Source organism: Chiloscyllium punctatum, chromosome 45 (assembly GCF_047496795.1).
Source record: "Chiloscyllium punctatum isolate Juve2018m chromosome 45, sChiPun1.3, whole genome shotgun sequence".
Lineage (NCBI taxonomy): Eukaryota > Metazoa > Chordata > Chondrichthyes > Orectolobiformes > Hemiscylliidae > Chiloscyllium > Chiloscyllium punctatum.
In genome coordinates, this window is record NC_092783.1 from 41695836 (window position 1) to 41715531 (window position 19696).

At 38.4% G+C, this 19696-nt stretch overlaps 1 protein-coding gene across 4 annotated transcripts in view; it reads right to left on the reverse strand.

The window, feature by feature from the left end:
* celsr2 (cadherin, EGF LAG seven-pass G-type receptor 2) overlaps nt 1-19696 on the reverse strand; it is a 327026-nt gene that overhangs the window by 82577 nt on the left and 224753 nt on the right. For all 4 annotated transcript variants that reach the window (XM_072563587.1, XM_072563585.1, XM_072563586.1 and 1 more), the window contains exons 6-8: nt 11728-11885; nt 9773-9936; nt 9160-9285 (exon numbers count right to left, since the gene is read on the reverse strand). In XM_072563587.1, the coding sequence (XP_072419688.1) occupies nt 9160-9285; nt 9773-9936; nt 11728-11885 (448 nt within the window). The remainder of the gene's footprint in view (nt 1-9159; nt 9286-9772; nt 9937-11727; nt 11886-19696) is intronic.

A 19696-nucleotide genomic window follows, 5' to 3' on the forward strand; every position in this document is an offset into this window, starting at 1 on the left:
ATGTATTTTTTACACTTGAACTTGCTTCACTTTACTGTGAAATATGAAACCCTTTAAAATAAAGCTACAGAAAATATACAGGAATGTCATTCCCTCTGTGCACAACCCAAGTTTCTATTTCCTTATACCGATGGGGCAATGCTTGGATTTTGGTTTCTAACACAATTTCAATTTGTTTTGTTTCCATTCTGTACTGTGCAGAAAAGAATGGAGGAGGAAGATAAATCAGGAAAGAAATTCAATCACAGATAGTGAGTGGGTTTTCCATACAATTCATTAGTTTATAGGACACTCTGTGTTTCTAGTTCAATGACACAGTCGAAGTTTGATCTGTGTTGCCAAACATTTAGAACTGCTTATATAGTGGACTATGCCATACCATTCTTGAGTTTTAAAATATAAACATTTTGAACATAAAATCAGAAACTAAAAGGATAATTCAGCATCCATGCACCTTTGACCCTACTACAAGATACTCTTGCACACTAATTCAATCAACTGGCTTTGGGCTTTTATCTTAAGGTAAACTGAAATTAAATTGCCCAATAAATGTCACTTTGCATTTATATTTTAAGAAAGACATTGTTTTGTCAGTGTTATAAAAATTTATACAAGTTAAATTACATGTAAAATAGCCTCAAAGGATAAGTAATAGAGTGGCATAATTACATGACACCAACTTTTCAATTAAATAAATTGATGTTTGAGATTACGTTAGACTTTGCAAAAAAGATACGAAATGGAATGAGTACTGAACATACCTGGCTTGTCTTTATGTATTCAGTAAGGGCATTAGGTTTGCTGTAACAGGAAGTCTCTTGAATATCGGACAGTGTTGAGGAAACATAAAAGAAGGTACTGTGACATGGCACATAGCAAGTGTAACATCCTTGGGAAGGACAGAATAATCAAGCAACAGCCTGACACAGTCATACTCTCAGAATCATATCTTACAACAGCCAAGGCACCTTCATCACCAATGGCTATATCCAGAAAAAAAACAAAAGGAGAGACTGTCTGGGATGGAGGTGAAGGAGTTGTCCTGCAGTCCTCCACATTGACTCAGAGAGTAGTAGGGGCGTGGAACGCACTGCCTGCAACAGTAGTAGACTTGCCAACTTTAAGGGCATTTAAATGGTCATTGGATAGGCATATGGATGAGAATGGAATAGTGCAGGTTAGATGGGCTTCAGATTAGTTTTACAAATCGGCACAACATCAAGGGCCGAAGGGCATGTACTGCACTGTCATGTTCTATGACTGCACCTCATTAAACCTCATGGCATCAGGTCAAAAATGGATGAGGATATCTCCTTCTGATTATCACCGACCAAAATCTCTCACAGCTGTTCAATCAGTTCTTCTCTACATTGAAAATCATTTCAGAGAAGAACAAAGGGTGGCAAGGATACAGAATGTACTCTGTGTGGGGAACATTCCCAAGACTGGCTTGGTAACACCACTACTGTCTAGCCTTAAAGCACATGCTGCTAACCCAGATTTGTACAGTGCGGGGTGGTTGGAACCAGCAAGAGAGAAAAACATACCTGTCATTGTTCTTAGCAATCTAGTTCATATAGATGCATCCATCCATTATAGTATCAGTTGAACTGCCCACCATATAGCACTTACGGAGTTAATGTCCAATCTTCATATTGGGGATACCCTCCATCATGTTGCCTGGAACTACCACTAAATGGGATAAGTTGTGAACAGACTTTGCAACTCACTATACTCTGCAATGGCTTAATCAAGTAGCTCGATGCCATTTTTTCTGGGGCAATTAGGGACGAGTAAGAGAAACTGATATTGGCTGAGATATCAACATCCCAGCAATGTGAAATGACAACAAAAAGGAAACCCTTGGCCTATAGTTCTCAAGGTTTTCCTTTCCTTGGAGCCTTCCTGGCCTCATTACTAATTACACTGTAATAGAGAAAGTTAAATATTTATTGTCAGCATTACTTCATAACTTCATCACAGTTCTATCATCGAATTGTCAGGTTGCGCCTTAGACTTCTTTGCATCTAACAATTCCTATCTTTCCATTTGCACAAGTCATTATACGCATTTTCTTTTGTTCATTGGGAGCTAAATGTTCTGAAGCTTGCTGGTGTCTTTCAATATTAATTTGATTCCCACATTATAGGGTTTTAAATTGATGGCTGGAAGCTGTGTAGAAATCAATAATTCATGTAAAATTTCTCTTCACAGGAAAATAACACTTTCATTCCTGTGACATCTTGCGTGGTGAAAACTGACACTTGCACATACTGTCACTTGGAGCAAAGTTTCATTTTTCTGCACATATTTTACAAAAACAAACTCACTCTAACGCCAACAAAGAGCCAGGCAGAGAAAGAGACAGGGCTTTTACATGATTCAATGGTAGACAGTACATTTGCCACTGGGAAGAGGAGGCATCCTAAGAGTTCAAACCAGGAATGACTGAATTTCCTTGGAAGGTTAGGTGATGGACCTCTTCACCTGCTCATGCCACAGCCTGTCTATCTGTTTTGTAAATTTTCCTTTGCATACAGATGTTGCTGAACTTCTCCAGAATATATGCAAACTGTGCAGATTTAATCAATCTTTCACACTATCATATAACACCAGATGGTTCAGATAAATGTGTTTCTGTCTAAAGCTCAGTTGTACTGGTTTTGTTGTGAGCCATTTCCCTCTGCATGATCCATTCAGAAAATTCCATATGTTCACATGCAGTGGGATTTGCGTGGGCTCAGTTTAACCCTAAAGTTAATGGCTGTCTGTGGCTTCATTATCCCAAGTGTGCAAATTAATTTCCCAAATTAATTAAGCCAAGGTAAATTTGCATACTGGTATCCTAGTACATACATACCTGAAGAGCGTAAGATGGCAAAGTTTCTTTTGAAACAAATTCTTGATTGAAAATCATTATTAATAATTATTTTGAACTTCTGTTGACAATATTTAAAGAAAAATTGCTTTTTTTAAAAACTATCTCAACCTTCAAGAACTGTTTATTTCCAAGGATACTGACAACTATCATTCAAGGTGACCCAACAACAGGGTTTTAGCAGAGTTAGAAATAGTGTTCATATTTTGACTAAAAGGTCCAGATGATTGACTATCTTACTTGGCTTTCATTTCCAACTCCTACTGTTTCTGCTGCACAAGTAGGCAATAAATTAATTCCATTAATCAATATTGTGTGAATTATTCCTAAAAAATGTTCGAACTAAACAAAAGGAGCAGTTGTACATTTAAGACACCAATTCCAAGGAGGAGGATTACCTACCCAATATACTGTACTTAAGACCTAAGAATACCTAGATAAAATATAAACAAATACAGACAAATCAATTGACAGTACCAAACAAAACATCCTGAATAATGATTGGAATCCTGATTAATGGTAATGTAGTTATTAAGTGCACCTTTCCTTGTAATGTTATTTCACACATGATTTCAGATATTAACATTATTTCACACATCATTTCAGATTAGTTTTGACAATAATTACCCAGCCTTTCATTTCTTTTGTGCATTTCCAGATATAAGTGGAACAGCTACACTCTATACACATCACTGTGCCTCTAATGCAGTTCTCCCTCTTTCCCCAGCAGACATTAGCTAACTTAGTACAGGTCGAGATCAAAGCTAGACTCTCTGCAATCTGTATGGCTCAATTAACCTGCCAAATCATTCAGGCAGCTTTATCTGCTCCCGGAGTCAATTTTTTTATAGGCTGCAGAGATAGGTCACAACCCTTACAGTGACGGGTAGCATGATTTTTCAGCACTCATGTTCAATGTAGTTTTTTTTCCTTCATTTACCATCTCATTTTAGATCAGCTTTAACTTTCAGCATCCACGCTTCAGCTGCTTTGATTTTTCCCATAGGTTAAATGGCAAAAGTATACATCTTTAATCTAGCTGTCCTCTTGTCTAAAGAATGAATTAGCTCCATTGAGAAGATGCTGTATATTCAGAATGCTGTGCTACCTTTTCAACCAGCAGCATTGCATTCCAAAGCAAACAGCTGCAGCAGAGGAAACTAAACTTCTCAATATCAATGAACACAGATACGAATCTTTAACTCCTCATACATGTGGCCATTTCCAGGGAATTTCTATTACGTTTGCTATTGTTTTATAATTAATGGAAAATTCATTAACCTGAGAATGCAGGAGGTCAGCTTGTGGAATCTGACTGAATTGCTTTATAAATTTAGAATAGAACGGAAGCAGCTGCTAAGAAGGAAACATTAAACGTAAGAAAACTTTTCCTTTCTCCCACTGTTGCAAAAGAGAACTTGGCAAATGCTATAGGGTAATTAAACGAACTTCATTTGAGCTGGTAACAATCGACAGTTGAATGACAGTCACACATTTTATCATTTTGTTCTGGTTCTGTATAAACAGTAACTTCCTTCCAACAAAACCTGCACTTCCTAGCTCTTGGGTGTTAAAAATAACAATCTACTACCCCCCCCCCCCCCCCCCAACCAGTGGATTAGTGAATAAACGTAGGCTTGCTGTGGCTCAGAACCATCTTGATAACAGGAAGGTTAGATCTTCATCATTTTGGGTGGTCATAGAGGTCTAAAATTAGCCTCACTGCCCCAGGCTGAAAGAGCATGGGAGTAAAAAGAATTAGTTAAAGCATGAGGCCATGGAAAACAGTAAATGTGATAACTGAACTTACTCATGTTGTTTCCTAAGGTAAAATAAGTTGTTCATACTCACCATCAAGGCTAGAACATAATAAGTGTCAATTTGGAAGAGGAACTAAATAGCTGCAAGCAAGCACTTTGGTACCATCAGTTGGACCCACACTGTTGGCATCAGTCTGTATTGCAAACCAACCATCCAGCCAAATGAGTATACCAACCTATGCAAAGTAGTTATGGACAGGTTGCGTGAATGGGGAAAAAACAGCGGATGGAGTATAATGTCGCAAAATGTGAATTTACTCACTTAGGCAGAAAGTTAGTAAAACAGCATGTTGCTTAATTGGAGAGAAACTGTAGAATTCAGATGTATAGAAGGATTTGGGCATCCTGGTACATGAATCACAAGAAGTTAGTAATACAGAAACAGAGGGGTATTCGGAAAGCAAATAGAATGGTGTAATTTATTGTAAGGGGAAATGGAATTGAAAAGTAGAGATGTTTTTGCAATAATTTTACAGAGTACTTGCATGGTGTACATTTTTGGTCTCCTTATTTAAGAAAGAATATAGATGCACTCGAAGTTCAGAAAAGGTTTATAAAACTTAATCCTGAGATGAGAAAGTATCTTTTGGGAAAAGATGGATAGCTTTGAGCCTATGTCCATTGGACATTTGGAAGAATGAGTGGCTCTCTTATGAAACACCAATGATTCTGAGTGAAATTCTTCTCGTCAGACAGTGGTAGTGGCAGAGTGATTGAATATCTTTAAAAGGTACAGATGGATAGATTCTTGCGAAAAGGGAGTCAAGGGTATTCAGGAGTAGGTTGGAATGTGGAACTCAGGTTACAATCAGATTAGCAATAATCTTATTGAATGTCAGAGCCAAATGGCCTACTTCAGGCTCCTAGTTTGTAAGTCTGTTCTGAAAAATGTTCTTGTTTACACTTTGACAGCAAATTGTACTCCAAAATCTACTTTATCAAATACTTCAATTAGTCTACTAGTCACTTTTCAACTGTCCTAACTGCAGGTGTTCCATCCTTAAATTATTTGGTAAGCATTCGATAATATTGCTCACCAACACTGCCATCTCACATACCACTCAGATTAGCAAAAGAATTCCATGTCATGGAGATGATATGCAAACATTCAACTTACTTCATTTTACCAAGTGACCATAGGAGAAAATAAAGTTATCCTATTCATCAGAGTTGAAGCCAAACCCAAAAACTCTTGATATTCCAATATGTGACATCATTCAATTCCAGCCGTTCACCTCCAGCCTACATTTCCCTTGCGCTCTTTTCTACTTAATCTTTCCTTCTCTGATCCATGTTAGCTAGCAGCTGTGCAAATTAGTCATACACAGTACATTATGTTAATGGTAGAAACAGACAGGAGGGATCAAATGCTAAGTGGCCACAGAATTATTACTGGCACTTCAGCCTGAATATATTCCCACTGCCTATGGTTCAAAATCATAGTTTTCTCACTGACATATTTGAACAAAAAGGGGTTTACAATCCAAATTCTCTTCAGCTTATGTTTTGTGACAGTGTAGCCCTTTTTATGCAGTTGTAGATTGATCTGAATTACTATTCAGAACTGAACTTTTCTATCTTGCTAGGCATTCCATACATCTCCGGGAGCTCTCCTTACTTTGGCTTCTTTTCATGAGTGAAGAATTTTCAGGATGAAAATATGTGCCTCCTAATTTTTAGACCATATTATAGAGTCATATTCATAGAGGTCTACAGCACAGAAATATTTGTTTTCAGCCATTCGTACAGAGCTTCCTTTAGCAAGCAAACTTCCATGGTAGAAATATGCTCATACTTTACTGGTAGATGGTAATGATCATTCAGCTTTCACATTTTCATATCTATGTAGGATTCACAATCCCACTATTGATGGTAATAGAAGTTGAAAATTTACACGAATAGATTCTAGATTTACTACAAAGTTGAAGTTTCATTTTCGTGTTTAATGATAATTCAAAAACTTAGGAAGTCTATTGATTCCTGCATCGTGGTGATATTTGAATTCCAGTGGTTTACAACTTTCACATCATTCATTGGTATGCATTACTGTCTGGAAAGGATTTCTCTTGATTTTGTCCCTTTTCTCCCTTTCGAAAGAAGTTGGCTCACATTGGGTTAGAATTATAGGTGGGGATACTGTCATTTTGAATTCATAGCGACAGTTTGCAAATTATTCAATTATATGGAGTATCCCATTCAAGCCCAATCTGATCACTTGGTGTTGACACTTATCACAGTTTGCAGGAAGGTTCAGTAGATATATAAAAGCAAAATACTGCAGAATGCTGGAAATCTGAAAGAAATGCAGAGAATGCGAGAGAAACTCAGCTTGTCTGGAGAATCTATGGAGTGAGAAATAGATTTAATGCTCTGGTCAAGTATGATTCTTTGTCAGAACAGTCCTGAAGGAGTCAATGGTCTAGAAACATTAATTCTGTTTCTCTCTGCAAAGGTGTTGCCTGATGTGTTGGGTTTCTCCAGAATTCTCTGGCATAGAGTAAGTAGACAGGTAGATATGTGGAAAAGTTCCTTACGCGGGTCATTGAGGCTAATGAGAGTTGCTTGGCACTGCTGCAATTGAGATCAGCTAACACAGCAAAAGACAAACAACATTCTAAGATTGAAATGTCCTAGTAGTTAACTATTGCAATTAAAATGTATTATGAATACACTCACAAACTTGATAGATCTGGCCTGCCAATGATTGAGAACGTCTTTACTTTTATCTTCAAAGAATTCTGGATTCTTATTTAAAATACTCACTGTTGAAAATTTCCATTTAAAGTATTGTATACATGTTATTCATGTTTACAGAGAAAAAAATTACATTTATGTTATTTACAACAGTGCAAAGCTGATGGCACCTATAAAAGCAAAACCGAAGTTGTTTCCATAATAATGTTCCATGCTTATAACTTAACATCTAAAATAAAAAAAGTATTTACTAAAGTACTCCTGAGACTTAATCTGAAGATTTTCTTATGTTTTATTTTGGTTTCTTTTGAAGGGTTGTTTTTAAAGTAAGACAGACTCCATCATGCCAGAGGCAGGTGCATTGTAACTGGATCCATGCACAGGGGTTTTGTGTTTTACACAATTCACTTTGCAGCCATCTGCTGTGCCGCATGTACATGTATACATTTTGTGAACTTTCAGAACTTCTGGAAGTCTGCCATTATGCTATGGATTACAAAACTTTTAACTCCTGTTGGTTGACTCCCAGCTTTCTGGATAAATGTGGTTCAACTATACTGTTTCAAGTATAGCTGGCAGTCAGAGGGTTAGGAAAGACATCGAATTTTTGTTATTCACACAACATTGAACTTTAATCTTCATTACACAACCTAAAGGCGGCTAACTAGCAAAGGTTTATCAGTTGAGAGTAGTTAATTAGAGTTATACACATTAAATCACTACCTTGGGAAATAACCATTTTGCATTTCTTTTTATTCATTCACAGGATGCGGGCATCTCTGGCTAGACCAGGATTTATTGTCCATCTCTAATTGCCCAGAGAGCGATTAACAATTGATGTGGATCTGGTCACATGCAAGGATGACAGATATCATCACCTAAAGAACATTAGTGAACCGAATGAGTTTTTTCCTACAATTGACAATGGTTTCATGGTCAACTGTCAATTTAATAAGAACATATATCATATAATTAAACCTGCAAATATAATCATGGTATTTTACAAAACATAACGAGGACCCCTTGTCCACATCACCTGTTGGAATATTAGCCTTTCAGTAAAAATGTTACACTTCTATTAACTGGAATTCTGTAGACACGGAACCCCAGTAAAGACATGCTAACCATGTGGGAACCTACTACTTATCCCCACCCAATCCAAAAAACAGCTATTAACCAATTTTATTTTCTGTCATTCAACAAGCTTGCTCTCAATTTGCCACATTCCCTTTAAAAACTTAATTGTATGAACAAAGCAGTGCCTTAATGAACTCTGTGAAAAGCTGCACTGCATTCACAACACATTATAAAAAAAGGAAATTGCAAACGTTTGAAGTCCTTTCATGCTGGTCATTTAATATACATCATATTGGTCACTTTATGTATGACCCTTCTAACACTTGCCTTTTGAAAATGGCCCAGTGCAGATTTACTTTGTTTGATCACTAACTTTCAATGTCTCTCCCACTCCTATTGTTGTAGCTCAATTCATTGATTCAGTCCTCCACACCATAGCCCCAACAGTTATTCCTGTCCAAATGAACCTAATGATAGATAGTGTTGAGAACATGGTAATAAATTTTATCTTGAATGTCAAGGAAGAGAAGTCAGAATCTGGTCTTTAGGGACCAAGATCCTTAATTCCTTAATTCAAAGAAAAGCTGCTTAATGCAGCAACTGCCAACAAATAAAAAGCTCTGGTAATTTATTAACTGAAATAAGAATTCTGATCAACATACTGATGAGGTTTTGCATCTGTGACTGTACCTTGTTCACAGTTCTTGCCTCCAAAGCCCAGGGGACACTCACAACTGAAGGTCTCCCATCTGTTCACACATGTTCCTCCATTCTTGCACGTGTTTGAATCACAGAAATTCCACTTTGCAGAGCACCCTACAAAAGGAAAGATTAGGCTCATCTTGTTGTACCAACACATTTATTGTAAAACACTGTCATCTATTCCTTACTTTCAAAAGTGAGAATTCAGCTGGCTCTTTGTGGCAGAACAAATTATTATCCTTTTAATTTCAGAGTGAAAGCAGATAATTTCTTCTTCTGCAGGACAATTTACATTTTTAAATGTAAACCATGAAAATAACCGGAATTAGCATTGTGATACACAGTACACATATCTATTTACTACAAGGCATTATTATTTTTGCCTTTAAATAAACTTTCCTTACTCTGTTAGGTTTTCCCATGTGATATGCAAGCAAAGAAAAATCTCTGACCATAAGTTCTGCCAATATTATTCCCAGTCTGACCACAGAGAGATGCTTACCTTTTATATTATCTTTTTCTGATGCTGCTTTACCCTTCTGGCAAACTCAGTACACTAGAAACTCCAATGTGTTACATCATAATGGTTTCTCTAACTTACCTGACACTGTGCCATTATTTGCTATGAAATCAGCCATATCAATTTGCTGGTTATCTATAAACAGGTTTTTCATGCATCCCATAAATTCATGATTCTGAAGAGGAAAATCCTCAGGCAAGTTTGGAACTCCACCAAGAAGCAAAGGACCTGTCAAATCCAGAGACCTGAGAAACAAAATCAAAAAATAGTTTAGGCTGTTCTGAATACAAGATCCTTCATCCATAGGCTGAATTTTACCAGTTAGAGATGATCATGTGTGGGCAAAGCCGTACATATATAATGAAGTATGATAATAATGCACAAATCTTTAACTAAAGGTGAACTACCATAACCATATATTGCCATGAAATCTTGATTAATATCATGGAATTGAGATGTGGAGATCATATAGTTTGCTCAATATTAATATTCATGATGTAATATAAATAAATAAATATTGGATGATTTTGTGCATGGAAGAAATGAACAACAATTAATAATTGAACTATTATACATGTTTGACATATGTAAAGTTTTACTAAGAATAAGTTGCAATAGATAGTTCAATGATTTGGAGATGCCGGTATTGGACTGGGGTGTACAAAGTTAAAAAATCACAACACCAGGTTCTTGTCCAACAGGTTTAATTGGAAGCACACTAGCTTTTGGACTGTAAATTGACTATTTACAGTCACAGCCAACACCGCAACTCAGCTGTTTAACCAGCAGGGTGCCCTATCTTCAGAAAGGGCAGAATCAAACAGGGACAAAAAAGACAATTATTTGCAGGATTAATGCAAGTATTCTCCTTTTCATTTACGACAATCACAAGAAGAAAAAAATATATTTGGAACTGCAACCAAGTAAACATAGCCAAAGCAAATATATAGTCCAAATACCTACCTGAGAGATATGTGGATGGGTTAAGTTAGTAGAATATGCTGAAGTTAGAAATTAGGCTAATTCAATTGAAAATGAAATGCCGTATTCCATGGAATGAAATTATGAAAGATGCAATGCATCTGAAACAGTGCAGCTGGATGGTATATTACCCACATGACTATGACAGTCAGAGTCATAAGGTCATAGAGGTCTACAGCACAGAAAAAGGCCCTTCAGCCCATTAAGTCTATACCAGTCCAAAACAACAACCTAACTATGCTAATCCCATTTTCCAGCACTTGGACCATAGCCCTTGTATGCCTTGACATACTATGTGGTAATAATTGATAGTCAGTCCCATTCACTGATTTTTTTTCCATCTGTAGATATCAAAATATATGCAACTATATAATTGATAAGTTACACATAATGCATTTGTGGATATTTTCATAGCATACGTTAAGGGCAGTCTGAAACACAGTGGTGAGGGTTAATTGTGAAGACATGAGCCTGGATATTTCCACTATTTCACATTAACGCTGTTGGTGATTCCATTGCCATCAAAATAAGACAGACTGCAAGTGTCACACTACAGGTGTTTTTCTTTCCTCAGAGCTAAGATGATCTTTGCACCTTCCAATCGGCCAAACTTAGAATTATAGTGAGCAGTGTGTTTATTCTCTACATGCTTCTTTGCCTCTGGCTGCCTATGAGTCACCTTCCCTTTCCTCATCATGAACAGCTATGATTTTAACTACCTAAACCCACGTGCTTAATTTATCTTCTTCTCCATCTCCCTCTCCTCCTTTAAGATTCTCCTGAAAATCGTCTTTTAAATCAAGTTTCTGGTTGTGACTATTTTTCTGTTTGCATCTCTGTCTGTTTTCCTTACATCGTATTGAAGTCTTTTGGGATAATTCTGTTAATAGAGTTACACTATTTCCATGGTTGTTCTTTAGACTAAAGTTGGAAATTTTTGCGCAGTTAATTGTGCTGGCTGAGTCAATGGGGTTGAAAAAAAAACTTTATGATGGCTGTGAATAATAAAGGGAAGAATTATCATGAGCTTATTTCGTATTTTTAAATAATCTTACTTTTTTGATCCAGATTGTGTTCCTTGAGCTGAACAGGAATAATTCCCAATGAAACTGCCAAAGCGCAATGCAACGGAAGTGTCACAGTCGTCAACAGTAACCACGGCAACCTTTTGCTCAGAAGGTCCTTGAGGAACGCCTGATTTCCCTATAACTGGCTGTAGACAGAAAAAATAAAAATACCGTCGTAAGTTTTGAATGTCACAGTTAATGCAGGAGTGTATGACAAGGAAGAAATATCATTTATATTGTGAATACCATAAGTGGTTGGCATTCAGCTACTGTTCATTTTGTAAACACTTTACATCATCCCAAGCAAATTGTGGCCCATACAAGCTAAAAATGCGTGGAATTGCACACAATCAGAAATATTCCTGTAATTCAATAACTTTAGTGCACAAAATGGAACTCAAAATGTTTAATTATGACGTCAACATGACAGCCTGATGCCAATTTTAAGAAGTCAGCCAAAAATACTCTATTTTACCAAGTGTTCTTAGACAGATCCCAGAAACAAGAAGTGTATTATGTCGCATGCTGATTTTGCTAATATCTTCTGACAAGATGGTGCACCAATTGTGCCCTGTCAGTTAGGTAAAATTAATTATATGAACAATCCTGTTCTTAAACATCTGTTTAAGACACCAGCTTTAATATCGGAGATAAGACTCTCAATCATGCTCATAACCTTTCAAAGAAGCAGTTGCTTAAAATCGTAAGGAAAACGGGTTTTGGTGATCTCAGTTAAAACCCATGCACTTGTGACAACGCAGCAGAAAACTACTTCTGTGCAAAGAATTGAAATGTTTGGTTTTTAAACATACATTTAATCTTGCCCTTACTGATTACATTTGTATCAAAAGATTCAAAAATTTGATTTTCATTAGCAAACTTGAAATAAGTGGTTACAAAAACAATCACAAACCATTATGATCCTTCATTAATCACTTATGTCACAGAATATACAATTGACTTATTTAGGAGAATTCTGGGTGTTTCTTGAAATAGTTTGATCCTTGAATCAAGGATCAATCAGTGGACAGAACAATATTTCCAGTCTTCTTTTCCGAATGCTGGCCTGTCTCAACTGCACAAGACCCTTTGCCTAGCTTTGTGGATTCTATTCCTTCCTGCTGGTCCCTATATTCTTCCAGTAATAACTTGCTCCAGACGAGGGCGAGAAGGTAAAACTGAAGTGCCAGCTTTCATATGAATAAGAGTGACACTCTTAATATGGCATTGTTCAAACAATTATAAATGTGCTACTTAATTACAATAAAACTTTTACCAGGTGCTGGAGCCTGGATTTGGAGGAAATATTGAAACTTTGTTCTAAATTCTATTTCCATTCTCTTGACTCGCAATCTTTAACTCATACTGTGTGTCTTTCATGTGCTTTTCTCTCTGTATATCTCTGTGTAGATCACAGGACTCATTTCTTAGGAAAGGAAGACAACATCTGTACCATTAATTGTATGTGAAAGCTTCTGCTGGGAGAATGGAATGTGATGCACAAATCATTGATGTAAACCTCACACCTGTGAGAGAATGAATACATGTATCCAGTATACACTAACAACAATAATTGATATTAATATGTCACCTTTAAAGTAGTGAAACATTATTGAAGTGTTACACAGATGTACTACCAACAAAGCTTGACACAGATACATGAAGAACTATTTGAAAGGATAACACAAGCAAGTTTTGAGAAGATTTGTAGCTCAGGTTGAGGTTCTGAATGTAGGATTGCTCACTGAGCTGGAAGGTTCGTTTTCAGACGTTTCATCACCATACTAGGTAACACCTTCAGTGAGCCTCCGGATGAAACTCACTGCTCCACCCGGATGCTCCACCCAGATAACCCAAGGTTAGGCTTCAAGGAGCATCGTAGGAGGAGAGTGAAGTGACGTAAGGAGGTTTAAAGTGAGAATTCAAAATGGTCAAGAAAATAGTGTTTGGAATCAGAGATGTTCAAATTGTCTGAACTGGAGGAGCATAGTAAGAATTGTCAGACTGAAAGAGATTGGAGAGTCAGGGAGGGATGGTGCCACGGAAGGTTTTGAAAACAGGTATAATTTAAGTAGAAAACTATGTTTATTTATCAAAACAATCACAAAGCTCTCACTTTGTTACACTAACAGATACGAGACATTCTGAAAATTGCTTCAAATTGGAATTTCATACAATAAGTATAAAACACACTCTTCAAAACCACTTCAGACATTGTGTTCTGATTCTCACCATTCCAAATACTTTAACCACGGCAACTTTTAAAGTACTGATTTTGTTGTCTATTAACTAATTCATCCTTAAAATGCCATGTTATCTTTCGTAAAATATAGGCCTTTTCCAGTAAAAAAAAGATTATTTTTCTTCCATGACATGCACCATGATTTATATCTTTTCTTGCTTGCCTTAGATTGATCATGTATCATACTACTGGGAAGTTGGGCTGCCCAATTGCTCAACCTGCTCTACAGATGATTCCTAATACATAAATAACAGCTGCTCAGTTCAATTTGCACTCAATTCTGTCCCTTTCCTTGACATCCTGCAATTAGCAATTCACCTCATCTGAAGTCATTCAAAGAAACCCACATTGCACCACTTTTGCAATGGATGAGGTCGCATTAGCGGTAGGAATTTTCAGATGTGGGCTTTCCAAACCCACCACATGAAGAGTGAGAGAGATGAACGCCTGCCCACTGATCAGAACAGCTCCACAGCCATTCGATGTTGCAAGTGAGGATGGAAGTAGCACCTCAGAAAGTTGTTGGCTAATCTGATTGGTAGCACAAAGCAGCCAGCCTGTGGCAGCAGTGACCAGGACTGGGGCTATTTTAGTCTCAGGTCCTGAGATCAGGTCCAATCGAATTTGAGGGTATTACAAGCACAGTGGCTCAGTGGTTAGCACTCTGCCTCACAGCACCAGGGTCCCAGGTTCAATTCCAGCCTCAGAAGACTGTGTGTGTGGAGTTTGCACATTCTCCCCGTTTCTGCGTGGATTTCCTCCAGGTGCTTCGGTTTCCTCCCACAATCCAAAGATGTGCAGGTTAGGTGAATTGGCCATGCTAAATTGCCCATAGTGCTAGGTGCATTAGTCAGAGGGAAATGGGTCTGGGTGGGTCAATCTTTGGAGGGTTGGCGTGGACTGGTTGGGCCGAAGGGCCTGTTTCCACATTGTAGGGAATCTAATCTAATCTACTGCAGGGAGGCAGGAGTTAGGGTGACAATGTTGGAATGTGGAGTTCAGAAAATATGAAGGAGAGGTCAGGAGGGAAAGTTGCAAAAGTAGGAACAGACCTTTGATGGGAGGGGTGGGGACCAATGTGGAAAATGGGTCCCTGAGAGAGTCATCATCTTCTTCCTGCGAGATGCTTGAGCAAGGTGGCCAAGTTGAGGTGGGAATCAATCCTTAGAAACCAACGATTCGCCACTTAAGCGATACAATTGCGGCAAAGGTGGGTGGTTGCCTTAGATCTTGCACTCCCTAAGGACATTGTGGATATTTTGAGGGAATGGGTGAATAGTGTTAGGAAGGCTACCTCTAGAATTCAATAGCTCTTCCACATGAAGGGAATATAAAATCCAGTCCTAGGTCATTGTTTTCTATTAGTCTAATTTATTAAAATATGTTTGGTATGTGCATCATGCAACACTGAACTATTAAAGCTGCATAATTCCAAAATAGTGTGACCCTACTGCACATTCATCAAGCAAAGGATATACAATAATATTTGTTACTTCCATATACCTTGCTTTCTCTGAATAATCTGTAGACAGTGATAAGAAAACATGCCTTATTTTGTAGAAGACTGCCTCAAAAGATAGCATTAATATAACCTGAAAGTATGTATCCCTTCAGGATAAACATTTCTCATCCAATGCAGATTAAAATGGTTAACTAATTAGAAAATGACATTGGTCAACTGTACTTATAAAGTTAGCTAGGGCTATTAGTACAGGTTCAGCAATGTGCCTTAAAATTATTATAGTATTATAGAGTCATAGACCCAGACGTACAGCACGGAAACAGACCCTTCGGCCCAACCCGTCCATGCCGACCAGATATCCCAACCCAATCTAGTTCCACCTGCCAGCACCCGGCCCATATCCCTCCAAACCTTTCCTATTCATATACCCATCCAAATGCCTCTTAAATGTTACAATTGTACCACCCTCCACCACATCCTCTGGCAGCTCATTCCATACACGCACCACTGTCTGTGTGAAAAGGTTGCCCCGTAGGTCTCTTTTATATCTTTCCCCTCTCACCTTAAACCTATGCCCTCTAGTTCTGGACTCCCTGACCCCAGGGAAAAGACTTTCTCTATTTATCCTACCCATTCCCCTCATAATTTTGTAAACTTCTATAAGGTCACCCCTCAGCCTCCGACACTCCAAGGAAAACAGCCCTAGCCTATTCAGCCTCTCCCCATATCTCAAATCCTCCAACTCTGGTAACATCCTTGTAAATCTTTTCTGAACCCTTTCAAGTTTTATAACACCTTTCCGATAGGAAGGAAACCAGAACAGCAGTCACTATTCCAACAGTGGCCTAACCAAAGTCCTGTACAGTCGCAACATGACCTCCCAACTCCTGTACTCAATACTCTGACCAATAAAGGAAAGCATACCAAAAGCCTTCTTCACTATCCTATCTACCTGCGACGCCACTTTCAAGGAGCTATGGACCTGCACTCCAAGGTGTCTTTGTTCAGCTACACTCCCTAGGACCTTACCATTAAGTGTATAAGTCCTGCTGAGATTGGCTTTCCCAAAATGCAGCACCTCGCATTTATCTGAATTAAACTCCATCTGCCACTTCTCAGCCCACTGGCCCATCTGGTCAAGATCCTGTTGTAATCGGAGGTAACCCTCTTCGCTGTCCACTACACCTCCAATTTTGGTGTCATCTGCAAACTTACTAACTGTACCTCTTATGCTCGCATCCAATTTAGGTACAGAATTCACTTTGGAGCTGATAATGATTGCACAGCATCAATCCAATGACTTTCTTAGCATTTATAAAATTATTCATAAGCTAATATATGTACAGAACTGAGGATTATTTACACAAACGTTATGCCTTTATAACAATAAGCTGGCCAAACCATCCATAAGAATCTATTTACAAATATAAGTAACAACCAAATTACATCAAGGGACAATATCACTTGTGGGGATAATATCACTGTGAGAAAACTAATCTGTGCCTCTTCTGTTGCTGCCATGACACTAATGCACATCTCTGCAAAGAAAGAAATATTCATGCTGAAAGAATACCATGTCCTTGTATTTTTGATGGAGATTTGGAATCTTGGAATGTTTACAAATGCTGTTTGCTGAAAGACTTGCTCCATCATAATTCTAATGCTTTCTTATGTTCTTACAGTGTGATCAACCATGTGTGACACTGGTCAAATTACTCTCTATATCTTTATCTTTTTGCACCTAAACAATTTGTTAAGTTTAACAATGTATAGTACATTCAGTTACTGGGAATATAAACAATGGAAGATTTGCATAATTCATTCTTTTGAGTACTTTGACCTCAACCCCAATGCCGCTTTCAATGTCACACACCAGGGAATAATGAGAGAAGATTGAGGTGATTATTTAATAAAGCTAACCTTCCTATCAGAGATGGGCCTTGATTCAGGCCCTCCAACTGCTCAGGGGAGCAGTCAAGGAATTTAACAAGTGCAAAATTACAGAAACACCCTCCTGCACCCCAATTATACTACATTGTGGAACAACCTCGACAATTTTATAATGCTTAATAATTTCATAGAGCATTTATAACATGGCTGACTAGATTCCCAAGGGTTTTGTACTACGTTGCACTCTCAATGGAGATTACACCAGCCAATTTCTGTGTAACAATGCAGGAATATATTTTCATTAATACAGCATCTGGATCTCAGTATTTCACAATGGAACTCAAAATGACTGGCTCCCAATGTAAATGTACAAAAGAAGAAAATGATCAGAAGAATTCAAAAACAGAAGCAGCTGTAGGTCATTCATCCCCTTGTGCCTGCTCTGCTTTTCAAGATGATCCTGGCTGATCTAACTGCGACCTCCTCTTTCCTGTCCAGGGTAAAGGACATGGAGAAAGTATTCAGGCCCTAAAATTATTGAACACGATATTAAGTCCTGAAGCGTCCACAAGTGGGAAATAACTCGCTGCTTTCCAACTTGCGCTGAGCTACACGAGACAACTGCAATATGCCCAAGACAGAAACACTGGCCAGGGAACACAAGTGTGTAGCAGTGGCAGGTACACAGGAAGTTTAGGGTCATTTTTCTGGACAGAATGTAGGTGTTTCGTGAAGCCTATTGTTTCTTCCTTGTTCTTGTTTCATGGAACTCTTCCTACCTTGACTCAATTCTTTTTTATCCCCTGGTCCAGCCCCATCCGCAATTCTTCTGATACTTGACTTCAGTTTCAAAATTTCCAGTTTGCAAGCACCAAGCACCATCTCTTCATCATGGATGTGCAATCCTTTTCCACTCCAACCCTCCCTAGGATGGTTTTACAGCTCTTTTCTTCCTGGAAAAAAAAGATCTGAACCATCCCCATCCACCATCCTCCTGCATCTGGCTTTGGAATTCCTCCTTTGGAATTGGAAAACTTATTCAATTTCGCAACCAATTTCCAACGCACTCTCCCCTTCACCTGGTCCGTTGTATAGACTCCCTAATAGTCAGTGGGAAATAGAGAAACAACTTTGCAAGGAGATTTCAGTTATTTGCAAGAATAATAGGATGGTTATGGTAGGGGAATGTAACTTTCTAAACATAGATTGGAACTGCCAGAGTGTTAAGGGTTTAGATGGAGAGGAATTTGTGCATAGTGCACAGGAACATTTTCTGAGTCATTATTTCGATGTACCTACAAGAGAAGGTGCAAAACTAGACCTATTCTTGGGAAGTAAGGCAGGGCAGATGACGGAGGTGTTGGGGTGGGGGTGGGGGGGGGGTGGGGGTGAGCACTTTTGGACTTGCAACCATAATTCTATTAGTTTTAAAATAGTGATGGAAAAGGATAGACTGGATCGAACAGTTGAAGTTCTAAATTGGAGGAAGGCGAATTTTGACAGTATTAGGCAAGAACTTTCAAAAGCTGATTGTGGGCAGATGTTCACAGGTAAAAAGGGACGGCTGGAAAATGGGAAGACTTCAGAAGTGAGATAACGAGAATCCAGAGACAGTATATTCCTGTTAGGGTGAAAGGAAAGGCTGGTAGGTGTAGGGAATACTGGATGACTAAAGAAATTGAGGGTTTGGTTAAGAAAAAGAAGGAAGCATATGTCAGGCATAGACACAATAGATCGAGTGAATCCTCAGAAGAGTATAAAGTCAATAGGAATATACTTATGAGGGAAACCAGGAGGGCAAAAGGGAACATGAGATAGCTTTGGCAAATAGAATTAATGAGAATCCAAAAGGTTTTTATGAATACATTTAGGACAAATGGGTAACTAGGGAGAGAATAGGGCCCCTCAAAGATCAGCAAGGCAGCCTTTGTGTGGAGGCGCAGGAGATGGGGGAGAAACTAAATGAGTATTTTGCATCAGTGTTTACTGTGGAGAAGGCCATGGAAGATATAGAATGTGGGGAAATACATCGTGACATCTTGAAAAATGTCCATATCCAGAGAAGGAAGTGCTGGATGGTTGAAATGCATAAAGGTGGATAAATCCCCAGGACCTAATCAGGTGTATCCTAGAACTCTGTGGGAAGCTAGGGAAGTGATTACCGTGCCCCTTGCTGAGATATTTGTAACATTGGTAGTAACAAGTGAGGTGCCAGAACACTGGAGGTTGGCTAACGTGGTACCATTATTTAAGAAAGGTGGTAAGGACAAGCCAGGGAACTATACACCGGTGAGCCTGATGTCAGTGACAGGCAAGTTGTCGGAGGGAATCATGAGGGACAGGAACAACATGTATTTGGAAAG